Below are 18775 nucleotides of genomic sequence, written 5' to 3' on the forward strand. Positions count from 1 at the left end.
CCGCCCCGGTTCCCTCAGCATGTGCCCACCCCCCCTCCGCTGCCGGCCCGGTTCCCTCAGCGAGTGCCCGTCTGCCCCTAGCAAGTTCCCGCCTCCCCTCCGCTGTAGCCCCGGTCCCCCCAGCAAGTGCCCGCCTCCCCTCAGGCTTCCCTCGCCTCAGCCCAACACGCCCCAGCACCGCCAGCCCGCTCGTTTCCCGCCCCTCCACCGAGTCTCTGCCTCGTACGGTTGCACCGCCCCGCGCACCATGCGCAAGCGCTCTGGGAGCGGCGGGCCTGGCCGAGGGGCTGCCGCTTCCCGCCATCTCAATGCTCCGCACGGAGAAAGTGCTGCAGCTGCGGGGCCAGCAGGGCCGCTCGGTGCGCGTCGTGCGGGAGCACTACCTGCGCCCCGACGTGCCGTGCCGCAGCGCCTTGTGCCCGGCCGCCTGTCCTCGCGGTGAGGGGGCCGGCGGCGGGAGGCTGGGGTCGGGGCTCCTGTGAGGAAAGGCGGGGGGGATCCGGGACGCCAGACCCACGGTCGCGCCGGGGGCGAGCTGCGGCAGTGGGCAGCTTGCCCCGGAGGGGGGGCCGTTGTGCCTCAGGTTCCGTAGGCCAAAGCTGGGTGCAGAGGGCGATCCCTGGGCTGAGGTGATGACAGGCGGGGAGGGCCGGGACGCGGAGGCCTGACTGGAGCTGGCAGGACCCCGGTGCGGGCGCGGGGAGCAGCGCAGGGGGGCAGCGAGCGGGACGAGCCATGAATAAAAAGAGGGAGAACGGCGGGAGGGGGCCGGGGTGGGCTGCGGGGTGCTGGGGTCTGCCCCAGGGCCCCCATGGCCCTCCCGGGCCGGCCACCACCGGTGCGGAAGAGCGGCGTAAAAGTCGTGGAAAAAACAGACGGTACCAAAGCAAGGCTATAGCACAAGTACTCTTTCAAAGCAAAACCTGTCGGAAATAAACCAGGCGTTAAGAGAAAAAGGAATTGAGAAGTTGATTGTTACAGGATTTAACTGTGAGCAGTTTACAGACAGTGATAAAAGGCTAAAGGATTATGCAAGTTTCACACTTCCCTGTTTTACAAAGATCTTTAAAAAATGTATTAGTTTTTTCAGGGTGGTGGTTTATACCATTAATTAAATGCTGTACATACCTGTTAAGTACTGCAGTGGGGCCAAGCCGTTATCTTGAAGCGACTAACTCTGCATCAGCAGTGATTTCTGTTAAGTAATTAAATGTAATTGCCTGTGTTATATCCGGTCATTTCAGACACGGGAAGACTGCCAGTCCCTATGATGTCTAGATTTGTTGTTGTTTTTACATACCGTGGTGCTATTATGTGCATCATAGATCATCATGTGACCTTTGGCTGATATTTAAGGGATTGGTTTTTTTGGTTTTGTTAAATAACACAATTTATTTGATGCAGGAAACTGGCAAATAACATAATATCCAGCCTATTTGAATCGACCAAATTGTTTGCTTAACTGCTTACCTAAAAGAAAAGGTGGAGAATTTCAACTCTATAGTTTTGGGGTTTTTTTCCTTCTTCTGAACTGTGATTGACATAGATGTTGTCACTTTTGAATTAGGTGCCCATGGTAATTGCGAGCAGAAGGTAGTGTAGTATATTACTGCTATCCAGGATGTCAGGGCCAGTGATAGTTACTGCTCCCCAATGTATTGCATTTAGTTATTAATTCCTTAAGGATAAGTTACAGGCACATACCAGAAAAAAAGTCTTGCCTCTCTTGCCATGCCTAACTTCCCCTCTTCTGGACTGAAATGTAAATTGTGCTGCAGGCAAGTGTCAGGATATGTCCCTTTGTAATTATTCTAGGTAACTCAGAAGTGAGGTGAACATTTGTTTTCATTCCTGACTCTACACAGTGTGCTGAGCAAACTTATTTCATGCACTGTGAGAGACTGCCTGCATAAATCACATCTACAGATACTTGTAGTGTGCTGTGCCTACTTAGAAGTTATTCTGATCTAGATGTATAGGTTAGGCAAGGATAGCTTAATATGGGCAGATTACATAAATCTTCAAGTGACATTTCACTTTTAATGCTCTTCTGAATTATTGATAAATATTACCTTTCTTGTATGCATTCTGCCATCATCCATTATATGCCTTCAGTGTGAGATGTAGCCATATTACTGTATGCAGAGTTGTGCCTACTGGATTCACACTTCTAGTGATCACAGTTAATAGACAGATTGTCCCGCATCAGCTTCTGAGAAATACGTGAAAATAACATAACTTGTCAAAATCTATATACTTTTATTATATATAATTTGCCTGCACTGCGGTAAGTTCAGCAGTTCAGTGTTTATAAAGTCATAAGGGATGAATAGGCAGTGAGAGAAAATACAGATCCCCTCCCGCCCAAAAGTTCATTGGGTAATCTTTGAAACATCTAAAGCAATTAAACTCGTCAGGTTTTAGGTACATTTTAAGATGTCATCTGTGATGGTTGTTCGTGGTATTTTGATGGTGTGTTCCTAAGGGATGGAATCTCTTTAGAAGAAATAAATAATGATGGTTAATAGTTTAGATTCAATAACATCTCTTTGCAGTAGCGTTGCTTTTCTCCACATACACCCTTATCTGTATTCTTTTTTGTAAAGATACATAAAAAGAGCCTGCTATAAATGGATAGTGTTTAATAGAGATATCTGAGGAATCAGTGTAACAGAAGTATCCATAATTCTATACCCTTTGAAAATGCCATGAAAAGATTTTCTGTGGCAGGTATACATTGTCTTTCTTCGTATGGAAGTACAGAAAAAAGACTACTACCTGCACTCTTTAAGTTCCATCCTTTTCATAATGCAAGTGGATCTTTTTCACTCATTTGGATAGAATTTGCACTAAATTTTGGCATCAGTGGATGCAAAAGGGTTATCTCATAAATTTTAGAGCTTGTACCACAGTAGTCATAGTTTTGTTCATTCAGAAAAGAGGTATGTATACTGTTGAGATTACACAACTCTAATTTCCTGACATCTGAAAGTATTTTTAAGAAACCAGTATTGCCATTGAAAGTTTAAACATTTAAATTCTGGATTATTTTTTAGATGGCAAATTGTTATCAGATGATGTTACACATTATGTTGTCCCCGACTGCAAGGTTGTTCAAGATTACCTTGAGATTCTCGAGTTTCCAGAGCTGAAGGGTATTATTTTCATGCAGACAGCATGTCAAGCTGTGCAACATCAAAAAGGACGCAGGTACTTATCCTATTATATCTTATTTTAAAATCAGATTGAAAAAAAGATACTAGCTTGTGAAGTGTATGTTTTTAGCACAGTAACCCAAAGTCAGCAAGTGTCAGTAACCCAAAGTCAGCAAATATACTGTGCTTAATTTGGTTTTGGGTCTTTCAAGTGTCTTAATATACTTTTACAGAAGGGAAAGAGCTGTAATCCTTTGTGGTCCATGGACATCAATGTGTCATAGTTTTTGCTTGATAGGAACAATGTTAAACCTGTAGCATTACTAACTAATCAGATATGGTAGGAATTGAGGACACTCTGCAGTAGCAATGGATCATGTGCCACAACCAGATTGTGACATGTTTTTGGTTTGCTGTATTAAAGACTGAGCACTTGTCTTTGGGGAGCAATTAATACTGTTATGTAGTATTTACCTTACCAGACATTAACCGATGTATTGCCATAGCCTCTAAGAGTGTTACCAAAGTCTTCCTACATTTCTAAAACACAAATGCCTTTGAAGAAATAGCTCTTGTCCCAGCAGTGACAAAATAAGTTCCTAAATACTTACAGTGTTTTGTGGGGCTCATTGAATAACAAATGTTTAAAAGTCAGAAGCATTGATAATGGAAATCAGGAAAAGCTCACTTACAGATGATGTTTTAGGTTTTGTCATCAGTGATGTAATTCAATGAGATAATTTCTTTGTGCGTGACAATACCTTTCCTTGAGTTTTTCAGCTGTATTTTCATCTGGAGTTAAAATAACATTAGCAAAAGAAAGCACAAGACAATATTTACCTTTTTCATATTACAGACTGTACAACAAGTTACGAAATCTAGTAAAGGATGCCCGTCATGACTGTATTGTGTTTGCTAATGAGTTCCACCAGCATTCTTACTTGCCAAGAGAGAAGGGAGAATCCATGGAGAAATGGCAGACCAGGTTTGTTTTAACTTATGTAGCACTACACTGGACAACATCGTGATAATGTATTTAGGAATATTAGCATGCATTGTGTACATAAGAGTTCACACTCTTGCTCTGCTTAGCTCCGGAACAGTTTGCAATAACTGAAAGTCTAGATTGTCCATTTGTGATTAAGAAAGTGTCAACATTGTTTTCTTAGAAACATAGACAAAAATGTACTTAATTCAATGCAATTGAATTAAAAAATGCTGGATCATTTTCAAGGTGCGCAGCCATTTTAAAGGATGCTTTAGCATAATAAATATATCACGTGAACCTTACTGGACTGTTAGATGTAATATCTGATAGCCTGTAAACACCATAGCATTGGAGTCTTGGCAGTGCCAGCTTGCTTTTTACAAACTTTCCCTCAGAGGAACAGTATGTTACATTGCAGTTAGGGCACAAGCAGATATATTGGAGAGGAAACATTTCATTTTCCTCTGGTCTCTTGGTGCTTATGTACTGCGCATAAAAATTTTTGCAGATATAAGGTTTATATAGCTTGGTGTATATATCTCAAGAGTATACGTGTTAAACCAAAATCTTGTTCACACAAAGCTGGCAAATGTCTTGCAAGTAGCAAATGAGATATATCGGAAACCTTATTTCAAACTTTGCTTTTCTAGGAGTATTTACAATGCAGCAGTCTGGTACTATAATCACTGCTTGGGTCAGATGCCAGTTGTTATGGTTACAGAAGATGAAGATGCTATCAGGCAGTATGGAAATGAAACAGAAGGAGTGTTTGTGATTTCCTTCAAGGTAACATGCCAGAAAAGTAGAAGGTGGTTTCCTTTATGCTATATCAAATGGATGAAGCAAGTACATTAAAGCCCAATGTATGGTGCAAATCATTTCAGACTTTATGTTTAAGAAAACTATGATGGTAACTCATGTCTTCATTTATCAAAGAAAGCAAAGATGTCAGTCATGGGAATGTCATAAAAAATGGTGGCAGTGAGCGAACCAGAGAACTGAAAAGAAAAATGGCAGCTTTAAAGCTAGAGTTCATCTGTCTTAGGAGCCCTTCTCATTGTTTTCCTTGTTTTTAAAGAATTTGGCATTGGTGAACAATGATCAGTTACCTCAGCCAGCTATCTAAATCTTTAGTGCAAGCAGTCCATAAACAGCTGTAGTATAAATATCCATCAGCGTTATTCTGCCAGTTTACTTTAGCCTTGACTACTTAGGATACAGTGGTGCATGAGAAGATAATTCATTCTGCATTTAGTTGTTGATCTCTGATACTGCTTGTATTCAGTAGGTTATATGGATGGCATGTTTATGTTTAGCTGGGAAAAGACATTAAGTAAAAACAGGACCAAACAGATTTACCTTAAAGCTATATTAAATGATGATGCTTGAGTTTTTTAACTGCTATGAGACAATGGGAAGTGGAGCAAATGTAGCATAAAAAGTCATGTAAGAAGTGTAAACTTAATAGTGGGTTGCCAGTTTGATTTTTCTGTTATGGCACTTTGCAAGAAGTATGTGGCCTGAATTGGGTATATTGGTAGAAAAAGTTTTTGAATCTGTAGTCTAGGGTGCTGTCTTAACAGTCATGCCTCCTTTGTTGTACTTAGCAAATGAGTTAGGTTGAACCTGGAACAAATCTGTGGTGTTTAGAGCAAACACACCATTACCACTTGGAAGTGCTAGTTGAGTTAGCGTTTGAGACAGCTCTTGTCCATTATGGGCTTTCCAAATGCATTATTCAAAGAACAGATCTCTAAATATGTCATGTTTGTTTATGTATGTGCACACAGAATTACTTGGATAACTTTTGGCCTGACTTAAAGGCTGCCCATGAGCTCTTTGACTCTATACTTCAAGTTCGGCGTGAACGGGAGAGTGAAAGCCAAGAAAACAATGGGAAAGAATATCCTGAGCACTTACCTGTGGAAATATTGGAAGCTGGAATCAAATCTGGAAGATACATACAGGTCATTTGCTATATAGAGAGCATACAGAGAACAGTGCAGTCTTGTGCTTGGTCTCTTTAGTTGCCTGAATTAGACTGGTTACCTGAAGAAGTATTGCTATAGTGGGGAGAGGAAAGGAAATAAAAAAAATAGGAGTAAGAGGATGGAAGGCATTAGGATTCTCTGTATTTCCCCTACTTCATCTTGTGACAACATGGATTCTTTTTTGTCTTGGAGAAGTTAAAATCATAATTAGTAATTTAGAATATTAAATTTGCTATGGATTTTTCCTCAGGTTGATATGTGATACACCTCTAAATTGAGAAACTAGCAGCTAGATCTCATTCTTAAATATAAATAATACTGCACAGAGATCTCTCGGTCAGTGTCATGGTTTAACTCCAGCCAACAAGTAAGTACCACGCTGCCACTCACTCACTCCCCCTCCTGCCCTAGTGGGATGGGGAGGAGAATCAGAAAAAGGTATAATCCATGAGCTGAGATAAGAACAGTTTAATAACTGAAAAGATTTATAATTGTAATGAAGAGGAGAGTGGGAGAGAGGAATAAAATTCAAGAGGAAAAAAACAAACAAGTGATGCACAATACTCACCACCCACTGACCTGTGTCCAGCCGGTCCTCCAGCAGTGATCAGCGGCCCCTGGCCAACTCCCCACAGTTTATATACTGAGCATGACGTTCTATGGTATGGAATATCCCTTTGGCTAGTTCTAGTCAGCTGTCCTGGCTCTGCTCCCTCCCAGCTTCTTGTGCACCTGCTCACTGGCAGAGCATGGGAAACTTGAGAAGTCCTTGATTTAGAGTAAGCACTGCTTAGCAAAAACTGAAACATCTGTGTGTTCTCGGCATTATTCTCATGCTAAATCCAAACCACAGAACTGTACCAGCTACAAATCCATTGTACTATGGATTGCTGGTGGACAAGTGTCCTTGTCTTAAAAATACTTTAAAGAATTAGGGGTAGTAATTTCCTTCTTTCTTGACAATTTCAGCAGCGAGGCAAGAACAGAATATGAACAAAAATAATGAGGGTTTTCTTGTAGGAGTAACTCCAGATTCTATATTAAGGCAGGCAGCAAAAGTAATCTTACACTGCCTATGCTTTGAATAAAAGGATCTTTACCATCTCACAATTAAATTGAGCATTTAAAAGAATTTCCTTTTCTTTTCCAGAAGCGAGTACTTGGAAGTTCTGCATCGCATCTTTTCCCCCTATAGAGAGAACAGTTGTGTTCAAAATACCCCAGTTATCAATAATGACTACTATTTTATGTAAAAATAATCATAACCCCCAACATTTTATATTTTGAAGTTGGCAGTTTAGAGGTGTGACTGTTTCATTCTGTTTATTGGTCTGTTATTTTCTTTTAGGGTACACTGAATGTCAATAAGCATAGAGCACAACTGGAAGCTTTTGTTCGACTTCAGGGATTTGGCAGCAAAGAAACAGGTGAAAAGACAATGAGAGGATGTACTCAATGCCTTTTTGACACAGTCTGTGCTTTTTACATGAAGCTGTGTAGCCATACGTATGTAGCTGTCCGGTTACTAAACAAGATGAAAGCTAAGATACTGCAATGCTTGAGTTATTTTCGTGGGCCAGAAGGGAGGCTGAAGATAACCCAGAGGGTGGGCCTCGTGAGAAAGCAATACCCTTTATGTCCTACTTCATCTTTCTTAGTACCTTTGGCTGTGTTTTGGGCTCCTGTCCTGCTAACAGGTTTCCCTAGATCTTTTTGGAGGTTGAATACTGATGCAAATTTATTATCCCTGTGCTTTGTTCTGCCTTCAGGTGACCACTCATTTGACTGAAATAAGTGTTTGCATAGATGTTGGCAGGATTAGGAAGTTGGTTATTGTGAACGTAATAGGAAAAATGCCTTTTGGAGCAGATTGGAACACCAATATTGTCTTTCTGGTATGAGTTAGTAATAAATACCTTTGAAGGAACAGCCCATGATCTTTGTGCAAGTATTTTGTGCAGTACTTAGTTCAGCTTTCAGTAATAAGTACTTTCAAATGTTCCCATGACAGGCCCTGCAGTCAACCAGTGTTTGATTTACTAATAGTTTTTTAAAAACTTGCTTTATTCTGGACCCTCTTCAGAATCCTGTGGCAGTGGTTTCCACAATTTTAACTATGTTGTGTGTTTTTAAAGTTGCTGCTTAAAAACAATGAACTCAGCCAGCCTATGCTGCTTTTCATCCAAGAGTTGGCTTACAGAATTGTGTAATATCTCCTTTTAAAATAAAGGGGGGGTTAATTTTCTTGAAATATTAATTACTTGCCAATAGTCCTTTTTAAAAAAAAATATATTTCAAATGTCATTTTCTGTTATTTCAGCAGAACGCTGCCAAGAGTGGAAGAACTTGGATATTTTAACAATTTATAGTTCTGTTTCTTTTTATTTTAAATCTAGAACTCCAAAGTGACATCCTTATTTATGAGGCCAGAGCTCGAAACCGTGCAATCCATGGTGATGTGGTAGCTGTTGAGTTACTGCCTTTGCATGAATGGAAAGGAAGGACTGTTGCTCTTTGTGAAAATGAGAGTGAGGATAAAGCACCTGCAGACACCACTGGTGACCCTATGCCCACAGGTAAAGTAGATAGCATGATGAAATGCTTTGTTAAGATTACCTCACTTCCTTGGTCCAAGCTGTGTTGCACTCTTTATTATATAGTCCCCTTGATTTCTGTGATTGTCACATTTTTTGCACCTTAGTAAATTTGAAGTGGTTATCCCAAATGAAAGCATTCTAACATATCCCAACAAGAAGGCCACTAAATTCTTTCTATATGTGACCCACCCCTTTGTTTTCCTTCAAATTCATTCTCAGAAATAGCTGAATTATTGTAGTTCTCTTCCAGAAATACTGAGTTTGGAATACTTTGCTACCCAAATGCATGCTGTCACTCTTCACAGCTCTTCAAGAGACGAACTAACATTCTAATACAGACTAATTTACCAGAGGGTGTGCTCGAATCCTCAACTGTCATTGTTGATTACACAGAAAGATAACAGCATCCTTTTAACTCCTTGATGATAAATGATGTTCAAGATGAAAAAAAAAATTTGTTAGGTGAAGTATCGAACTCCTGTTAAAATGTGACATGCCTGTGTACCATGGAAACTTAGAGCCTGACTTGAAAATATTACTCCGCAAGTATAGCTACATCTTAAAAGTTTGCTGAGGTCAGAGTTAAAAGTTTTAGGAGGTTAATTCTCTTCCTGCAAGAAAATGCTATTTGATCTTGATTTTTGCTGTTAAAAATGTTCTGTATTTTTTACTAGAATTGGCCACGTTTCAGTAGTGGTGGGAATCTCTCTGAATACTTTATGTACTGTGTCAGTTGAAATCTATACAGTGAGTTAGTCTGCATAAATAAAAGCTCATTAAATTCTAGCTGTGCCAATGATAATTTATTGTATTGTTGTCTGCAATACCATATGTTGTTAGCAAGTGTAGTACAGATTTGTGGACACATTAGTTCATATTACAAAGCAATGAATCTTCTGTACCTCCCACATACTTGCTTTCATGTTCCTGTTTAACTCTTTAATGTACAGCCAACAATGTCCCCTATTAAAAGGTAAAGTTGTTGGAATTCTTCAGAAGAACTGGAGGGACTATGTGGTCACTTTCCCCTCTAAAGAAGAGACCCAGTCCCAGGGCAGAAATGCTCAGAAAATCCTTGTTACACCTTGGGACTACCGAATTCCCAAAATTCGGATCAGTACCCAGCAGGCTGAAGCATTACAGGTAATTTGAAAAGTCTTTCTCTATCCTGTGTTCCTACAAAATTGTGTGGGTGTATATGCTCTAATGATTTCCTTGGCAAAAACATGGGTAAAACTATTAATAAAGTTAAGTCTCTGAGAATAGTTCAATTTCTGCCTTGAAGGAACATGTTCAATTCTGGTGAAAACCACGTCAGCTTCAGGTACTAAAGCTTCCTTGAGTTCTGAATTTGGGCCACAGTCCAGGTACCCTGAGCATTTATATACTACTTGCTTTGGGTTTTTTGTGATGAATTAAAGGTCATATTGGGGGTGTAAATTGTAATAGCTCTTGCGGCTTTATTGGAGCTGTGACTATACATAACTTTCATGAAAGCAGTAAGGAGAGCTTTTCAACAAGTTAATAATGTATTACGATGATTAACCTGCCACTGCTGTAGAGAGAAGTTTGTTCATTCCTGTCTGCTTTTACCTGGTAGTGTTAAGTACTTCTTCATGGCCAAGAAGTAAATTCCAGTTGTGTCTTTTCTGGTATAAGAATAATTGTGTACCTCTTGGTTTTGCTTTCATTCTTTATACTTTAAGATAGAGATTCTCCATGTAATGACCTCAAGTGTGTCTTGGACAGGAAAGAAATGTAATTCTCAGTATTTGCTTGTATGCTTCTCATTGTGTGGGTTTCTTTTTCCTTTCTATAGAGGTTTTAGAGTTGCTAGACTCTGGATAGCATTTTTTTTCCCCTGATTGCTTGTCAGGAACAGATTGCTGTTCTAACAATTGTTTTGCTGCAGGATTATAGAGTTGTTGTGCGTATTGATTCTTGGGAGTCAACTTCCGTATATCCAAATGGACACTTTGTGAGAGTGCTAGGAAGAATTGGAGATCTTGAGGGGGAAATTGCAGCTATTCTGGTGGAGAACAGCATTTGTGTTGCCCCTTTCTCAGAAATGCAGGTTAGTTTCTGTGATTAGGTACATTCTTTTCTGTTGATTTCCAGGGTCTTGTTTCTCAAAGAGGGGGACCCTCTTAGAGCTGAATGTCTTAGTTGCCAACAGGTTTTTGAAAGCTGAAAACTATTTATAGATAATTTTTCTGAAATTACTTTTGGATCAGTGGTTCTATGGTACTACAAATTTTCAAATCAAGAGTGATTTTAAGATAATCTGTTCGCTATGAGATGACAATTCTTAATTGTAATTTGAGGTTGACTTTTAAGATATTGCTGTCTTTAATATGTGTTTATGTGACTGATCCTAAAGGCCTGGTCCTACTGAAATCATTGTCTTAAATCCTTTTGTCTTCAACCAGGAGAGCAACCAGCTCTCATAGATAACTTAATTTGATTATACTTACAATTAATTGAAAGAGAAAGAACGTAAAAAAACCCAGTATGCAGTGGTTATGTTTGCCAGAGCTGCAATATCACCACAATATTGTAGCATTCTTCTCAATTCTGTTTTGTACTTTCCGTAAAGTACATGTAATAGACTGACGTGGAAAATGGAAGGAAAGAAGAATTTGTCAGGGATGAAAAAGCATGCAAAACAATTAAAAGTGTAGAAAAAGAAAAGCTAAATTAATTTGTTGGCTGGCTTGTTTTTGTAGAGAAGATAGTCATCAATCATCTTTTTATACAGATGAGTGAAATGCCAGTGAGTTCTTCAAAGAATCCATGGAAGGTGAATCCTGAGGAGGAAAAAAAACGTCTTGACTTGAGAGATACACACTTGATATTCAGCATTGACCCAAAAGGCTGCGAGGATGTGGATGACGCACTCTCCCTTAGAACTCTGCCTAATGGGAATCTGGAGTTAGGTGTCCACATTGCAGATGTAACCCATTTTGTGGCAGCAAATTCTTACACTGATGTTGAGGCCAGAGCAAGGTAAATTGTTTTCTAAAAATTAGAAAATGTATTTAGCTTAGAAGTTTGTGATGCTGCCTTAAGGAAACATTGAGAAATATTGGAAGGAAACATTATTTCTTCTTTCACGTCATGAAAACAGCATATTAAAACTAATGTGTAACTAATGGTATTCTGCATTTATTTGGATAAAATAGGCCTGCTGGGGAAGAAACTGCTATCTGACCTACTGCTTTGCTGTTTTACTATGAAATTGCTCTTTTCCACAGAGTTACAGTTTAGGTTTATCTTTCACTAATCACTACTGTTTGCTTTATAGTCTACTTCAACATTTGAGATTTGAAGTATTTACAAACCACGTGTTTGCATTCCAAGGGGGGTGAATCTTCACACAGAACACCCACAAAATGGAATTAAGTCTTACATGAATTCAATTCTAGAGGTAGTTGGCAGGCTTATGTTTTAATATTCAACCTTGTGTTTTAATATGCCAGATAGTGCATTCCTTTTTTACTTTCATTTCCATTGCTTTGAACTTAAACTGCTGAATCACTTTATGAAATGTATTCTTTGTAGATGCAAAGAAATGTAAACTGTAGAGCAGAGACGTTAGGTATAGCCATTAAATGATCTCTTCTTAGTTGAGCCTGTTTTGTACAGCCCTAGTTCTGGCCTTAATAATTTGACTTTGGTATTGCACATGTGTTTGTCCTGTAAGAATAACCTTTTAAAATCATGCTGTGTCTTGTTTTGGTGAAGCTATGCTTATACCCCAAAGTGCTTGGGAGACACGCACCAATGAGTCCTTGTGAAAACAATAGTAAATGTATTTTATTCCTCAGGGCAACAACTTACTATTTAGCGGATCGTCGTTATGACATGCTGCCCTCTGTCTTGAGTGCTGACATATGCTCTCTTCTTAGTGGAGTTGATAGGTAAGATTTTATAATATTTCTGAGGAAGGAGATTTTTAGAAGTAATTTCATTATCACTGCCAGTCTCTGTGTTTATCAGTTGGTTGGACGTTTCTGCGTTATTACTAAATCCTCAACTGAAAGAACAGCGTACACTAAAAAATACTTTTCAATCTACGATAGTTAGGTAGGGTGAACACTTTGTAATGCTTTACACTGCCGAAGCATTTCGTTTGAGCAGGACAGTCCAGCTGAACATAGAGGTAGTGCATGCAAGATTCAAACAATGAGATCACTGAGAAGATTGAGGCATGGACCTTTTTTTTAAACAAGATAAATGCATTCCTGAAATCATTAGTTGTGGGCACATCGCCCCATTAGAAGAACTCTTGTAATATTTACCTTTCATCAATGTTAAATCTTTTCTTGGATTAAATTAACTACTGACAGATTAATTCTGATGCAAAAGCAAGGTTTCATACCTATATTAGCCCTGTTGAGGTTTCCAGAGAGCACCACAAATTATTTTTTTATGTAGACATTTTTTTCAGGGGGAGTTAACTCTAAATACTGAATATCCACCTCTGTAGTTCTATGATCAGTTTTATATTCTCACCATGCTGCTACAAAAGAGAGCGAGGGTGAGTCTTCCCCAATTCTGCCCCAGTTGCAGATTCCCAGTGCTGCTTTTAGGCTGTCCTTAGCAGTCGTGTCACTGTATGAGAAACTGATTTGGCTGGGGGAGGGGGAATTAATTGTGTGTGGAGGGTGAGTTTCCCACCCATTGTGAACACTTCGTGGGTGCCCAAAAATGTTAACATTAGTGTTAACCTATTCCATAGCAACTGCTCTTTGCAGTTAGGTGCACTTGTTCTTTGAATTAGTTACTATTTGTGAGCGAAGTAGTAAGGAGTCACAAAAAGCAGAAATACAGTATTATACAATGACTGTCTCATTCTCCCATAATGTTTACCTATACCCTTAGCAATTCGCATTATTTTTAAACAGCAGCCTAAAGGTGAAGGCATCTTTGTGTTTCATTTGTTTTTTGACATGGGTGTTGATCTGGAGGGCATGTACCCATGTGAATGTTTGCTTTGTTCACTATTGTCCTATTCCTCAAACATGCTGTTAGCCTGTTTTATTACAATTTACAGGGTTAGTTGGCTGGCTGGCATGAAGATATGCAGGGTGCAGATATTCATTGTGAATGCATCAGACTGAAAATAAAAATGAAGAAAAATAACTGCTGCAGTGTAGCTGTGCTTTAAAATAGATGTGGCCTTATATCTTAGGGGTACTCTGCTTCAACAGATGGATTGAAAATGCTGCTGATGTAGCTGGTCCTCATTTAAGTTGTGATACATGAGAGAGAGAGGGAAGTGCATTAATTAGTGGCATTGCTGAGCGCTGGTTTGTTTCATGAAGAAAAAGATGTTTCCTGTAAAAAAAAAACACCATAATTGAACTTGTAAATGTGTAACAGTTGGATGTGCTTGAAATGCTAGTTTAAGTCAACCAGAACTATTTATAGAATTGTGATCTTATCTTTCAGGTATGCTGTAAGTGTCTTGTGGGAGCTAGAAAAAGAATCATACGAAATTCTGAGTGTCTGCTACAACAAAACCATCATTCGATCTGCGTACAAGCTAGTTTATGAAGCAGCACAGGGATTATTAGATGGAGACACTAGTGTTGTTGGTGATATCCCAGAGCTGAGAAACTTGGATGAAAGAACAAGACAGACCAGGTTGGCTGAACTGGTTTGGGCAATATCAAAGCTCACCGATATAGCCCGACACGTTAGAGCTAAGCGGAACAGCTGTGGTGCTCTGGAACTGGAAGGGGTAGAAATCCGAGTGCAACTGGATGATAAACATAATATCCACGATCTCATCCCTAAGCAGCCACTGGAGGTGCATGAGACTGTAGCGGAATGTATGATTCTTGCCAACCACTGGGTGGCAAAAAAGATTTCAGAAAATTTTCCTCACCAAGCTCTATTGCGTCAACACCCACCACCACGGCAGGAATTTTTCACTGAACTTCGAGAATGTGCCAGTGCCAAAGGTTTCTCAATGGACACACGGTATCTTTTTATTATTTATCTTAAGCACTTTAATTCAAGTTAAGCAATTAACTATTGAGGTATCTTATTGTTACAAATCATTACAGCTCTGAGTATCAATGTTCATAGATGCTGCATAGCAATTCTTAAAAATACCCACTACCTTAACCTTCCTGTGAGCAGGAGATGATGATCTAAGCAGGAGGTGCTGCCTGCACGCTGCCAGCTGTTCTGAAAATGGCAGTATCTGGATAATTTCAGACATACCCAAAAAGAATTTGTTCAGTCACTGTGAGCGGTTAAGCTCTGCAATAGCCTTGTTTGCACCATATTTCCTGTAATAGCAGCGTAATACAGTACTTGTTTAAATCAAGTTAATTCTGTGCAATATAGTAATTTTAAATGACTCAATTCAGAATTAATTTTTCAAGATAATAGAAGGCTATGAGCTTCATCACATTGGGAGGCATCATTTCTGGACATCAGAGCGTGAGAGGCATCAGTAGTGCCTCTGTTTACTTGGATGTCACCTTCTCCCCATTGTGCTCTCCTGTACAGAACAGGTTTTGGAGCAGCTTACCGTCTGGTTTGTGCTGCATGGAATGGGGCTCTGTGCCTGTCCTCCTTCGTTCTCCAGGTTGCAGGAGACAGGTCTGTTGGTGAAAACTGGAGGGGTTGTAAACATTTTTCTAGAGCAGAGCTGTTAGTAAACTGTGGTAAAATTTTTAACGTCATTCTGCTTGTCACTCATATTTTCTATTAATACCTATTAATCAATTTTTACATGGTTTTGTATGCTATTTTTACCTATAAGCTATTCTGATCAAAGATGGCGTAATCTTCAGAATTAACACTTTTTTTTGACAGGTCTAACAAAACATTGGCTGAGTCTCTGGATAAAGCAAATGACCCGTTGGATCCAGTTGTAAATCAGCTGTTGCGATCTATGGCCACTCAGGCAATGTCTAACGCGTTGTACTTCTCAACCGGCTCTTGTTCTGAGGAAGAGTTTCATCATTATGGTATCTCATCACTTCATTTTTTACGCTGTTCCTGTTATTATTGCTGAACTGCTGGGGGGAGGCAGTTCATTGCTTTGATTCCTTGTCACTGCTTTTTTATTTGTAGGACTTGCCTTAGAGAAGTACACTCACTTTACTTCTCCAATTAGAAGATATGCTGATATGGTTGTCCACAGACTCTTGATAGCAGCAACTCTGAAGGAAACTAAAGGAGATGTGAAGAGTAATATATTCAGTAATAAGGATCTTGAGGAGCTGTGCAGACACATTAATAACAGAAACCGGGTAAGATGGTCATTGAGTGTGTCTCCGTACATTTGTATGCTGCCCAGTGGACGGGATAGCAGTCCTGACCTTTTGGGTTCTACAATGACATAGCATCGCTTCATTTTTATTTATAACGCTTTGGGGTTTTTTTACTTAAATGTCAATTTTCTTCTGAGGGTGGTAGTAAATGTGACTTCATATTTCACCTGTGCTACCTGTAGGATTTCCTTTTAGGTAAAATTTTTCTAGGGCACAGATAAGGAAGTAATGGGAAAAAGAAACTATGGAAATTGAAGCCAAACAAGCTCGTTGAAATATTTATTCAGAATTTTTTTGTCTCCTTTTTGTGGCGGGTGCTTGCAGGCAGCCCAGCGTGCTCAGAAACAGTCCACTGAACTCTTCCAGTGCATGTACTTCAAAGACAAAACCCCGGAAACAGATGAGCGCTGCATAGCAGATGGTGTTATTTACTCAATTCGAACAAACGGTGTCCTTGTTTTTGTACCAAGGTGAGTTCATGGGAGCTTACACTGAGCTTAAAAATAAGACAGAAGTGTTACTAGAATGCTGTCAGGACATCACCAGTCCTTGAGAAAAGAAGTGTTTGCAGCATGGTCTGGTGTTGACAGATGACTGCATTTTAGATTTTTGTTGTAAATCATAAGCAGTGCTTTTCTGTGCTTTGACCCTGAAGAAAAGTTTCTATGAGGAAAGGGTAAGACTATGCTGCACGGTATATATCTCAAAACATTAAAAGGGCAAAGGACGTATTCTGCCAAAGCAGCTGCTAAGGCAGAACAAGGACTGGAATATTTTTTCTCCCTTTTTTAAAAAAAGAAACACAATAGAAAGTGATTTTCCAAGTCACAAAGCCATGCATTCTTCAGCACTCTTTTCCTTCCGTACAGACTGCAGGTTATGCAGCTGGGAGCACCTTTTCAACAGCTACTCCTTGCAGGCAGCAGGGAAACAGAAGAAATGTTTACATGGTGCTGTTTATGGTAGTTGGGCTCCCAGAAGTGCCTCTACCTCAGCTCAGCCTCTGTCGTAGAAAGCAACTCTTTGTGTGATGCTAACATTACCTATTAATTTCTGAGCTTTTAAATCTGTAAAGTGCTCTAAATCTGTCCTGTTTATGTTATAAAATTGACTAGTGAGTGATGCAAGAAGGCACTAGGCACCACAGAACTGGAGAGTGCTGCCTTCCTAAGCCTTGGCCAGCTCCCCAGGCTTGGGGGAAGAGAATACCTGGCCTTTCCCTTGCTGGCTCTGCACAGCTTGGATTACTTAATGATCTTTGTGTGTGTGCATTACTGTAGCAACACTGTCTGCCTGGCTGGCTAACAGGTATGAGAAATAAGGCACAAGAGCTCTCCTTTAAAAAAACAAACCCAGAAGCAAACTAAAAACCATTCTAGAGCGGTGTTAGGTAAAGGAAACCATTACACGAATACCCTCAGCTTCCATGAATACAGCCAGGGGCTGCTCGATCCTGGCCACAGACTGAGCTTGGATATAAACCAGCTCGATGTAGGCCTGTCACCTGCAGCACTCCAGATGGCTTGGCCTGGCTGCACAGCCAAAGAGCCAGAACCTAACCAGGAGAGGCTTCCTTACAGACAACCCACTGCAGACATGCTGCTGGTCTTCAAGTAATTTCAGCAGAGAACTCTTTCCTCACCGTGCTGTCTGGAAGAACCTGTAATGCTGCTTCTCTTCTGTTATCAGGGCATTCCAGGCTCCACCCGACACACAAGATCGAGGATCACTGACTATATTTTATTTCACTGCTTTCAAAACACTTCAGTCAATGTCTTCATGCTCTGGGGCTTGCTTTGACAATGTGCATCGCCAACCCTGAAGCAAGATTATCAGGCTACAGTGTTTGCCCCCTGATGTTGCTTTTATATAATCATAGGTAGCCATCTGTTGGTTTCAAAAGTAAAAGAACTGGTAACGGTAAAAATCATTAAAACAGTTTCTGTGTACTCACCTGCTTTTTTGTAGATATGGAATCAAAGGTGCTGCATATATGAAAAACAAAGAAGGCTTAGTCATCTCCTGTCAAGGTGATAGGAGCTGTGAGTGGAAGCCTGGATCACTCCATCGTTTTCAGAACAAAATTACTTCCACTACAACTACTGGAGAATCAGTTACATTAAGCCTTTTTGATCATATTACAGTGAGTATTTAATCTGAGGGAAGTAAAAGGAAATAGCGCTATCAGAAATAAAATTATTTTTTATGTTGCTTTTAAGGTGAAAATACTTGTGCAGACTTCCCGCTGCCATGCTGACACGATCAAGCTAGAAATAATCAGGAACACACCATACCAGACTCCAGATGCAGAGGTTTCCCAGAATTTTCACGTGGTGAAGTCTGACTTAGTAAAAGAAGTCAGTCAGTCTGCCGAAGCCCAGCGTGCTCGAGAAGCAGCAGGGGTTGAAGCAATTGATGAAGACTATCAGGAGTACTGCCAGACCAAGGGGGCAAGCCTGTACCAGCTGCTGGAGGAGATCAGGGATTTGGCACTATTAGATGTTTCAGCTGACATCAGAACTTGAACTATAACCTAGCACATCTGCTTGTTCATGTTCTGCTCCTATTCACTTTGCATCATGAAGTTGGGGTTTTTTTTAAAAACATTATTTAAAAGATTCAAGTCCTTTTAATAAGAAATTAAATGTCTATTTTAAATAAGAATTATTTTTATCTGACTGTGATGAACATGTATGAGTTTTGAAAGATTTTATACATGATAAATCTCAACTTCCAGGTTAAAGACTGT

At 40.0% G+C, this 18775-nt stretch overlaps 1 protein-coding gene and 1 long non-coding RNA gene across 2 annotated transcripts; one reads left to right on the forward strand and one right to left on the reverse strand.

Annotated features, from left to right (window-relative positions):
* Positions 1-208: 208 nt before the first annotated feature.
* On the forward strand, positions 209-18769 carry DIS3L (DIS3 like exosome 3'-5' exoribonuclease). Its single transcript, XM_080396944.1, has 17 exons — positions 209-438; positions 3057-3210; positions 4012-4140; positions 4794-4929; positions 5934-6110; positions 7483-7561; positions 8531-8710; positions 9705-9874; positions 10644-10805; positions 11490-11737; positions 12559-12651; positions 14186-14719; positions 15566-15720; positions 15827-16005; positions 16351-16496; positions 17995-18169; positions 18246-18769. Exons 1-17 carry the CDS (start codon positions 309-311, stop codon positions 18549-18551), a joined length of 3153 nt encoding a protein of 1050 aa, XP_080253070.1. The 5' UTR covers positions 209-308; the 3' UTR covers positions 18552-18769.
* On the reverse strand, positions 16283-18103 carry LOC308067711. Its single transcript, XR_013929700.1, has 2 exons — positions 17981-18103; positions 16283-16522 (listed from the first exon to the last, which is right to left on the reverse strand). It is a non-coding gene; the product is annotated as an uncharacterized lncRNA (long non-coding RNA).
* Positions 18770-18775: the final 6 nt, after the last annotated feature.

Source organism: Falco punctatus, assembly GCF_963210335.1.
Source record: "Falco punctatus genome assembly, chromosome: 7".
Lineage (NCBI taxonomy): Eukaryota > Metazoa > Chordata > Aves > Falconiformes > Falconidae > Falco > Falco punctatus.

Coding starts and splice junctions, on each gene's coding strand:
- DIS3L (XM_080396944.1), top strand. CDS start 309: ATGCTCCGCACGGAGAAAGTGCTGCAGCTGCGGGGCCAGCAGGGCCGC. Junction 439..3,056: donor CCCGGCCGCCTGTCCTCGCG/GTGAGGGGGCCG, acceptor ATTATTTTTTAG/ATGGCAAATTGTTATCAGAT. Junction 6,111..7,482: donor AATCTGGAAGATACATACAG/GTCATTTGCTAT, acceptor ATTTTCTTTTAG/GGTACACTGAATGTCAATAA.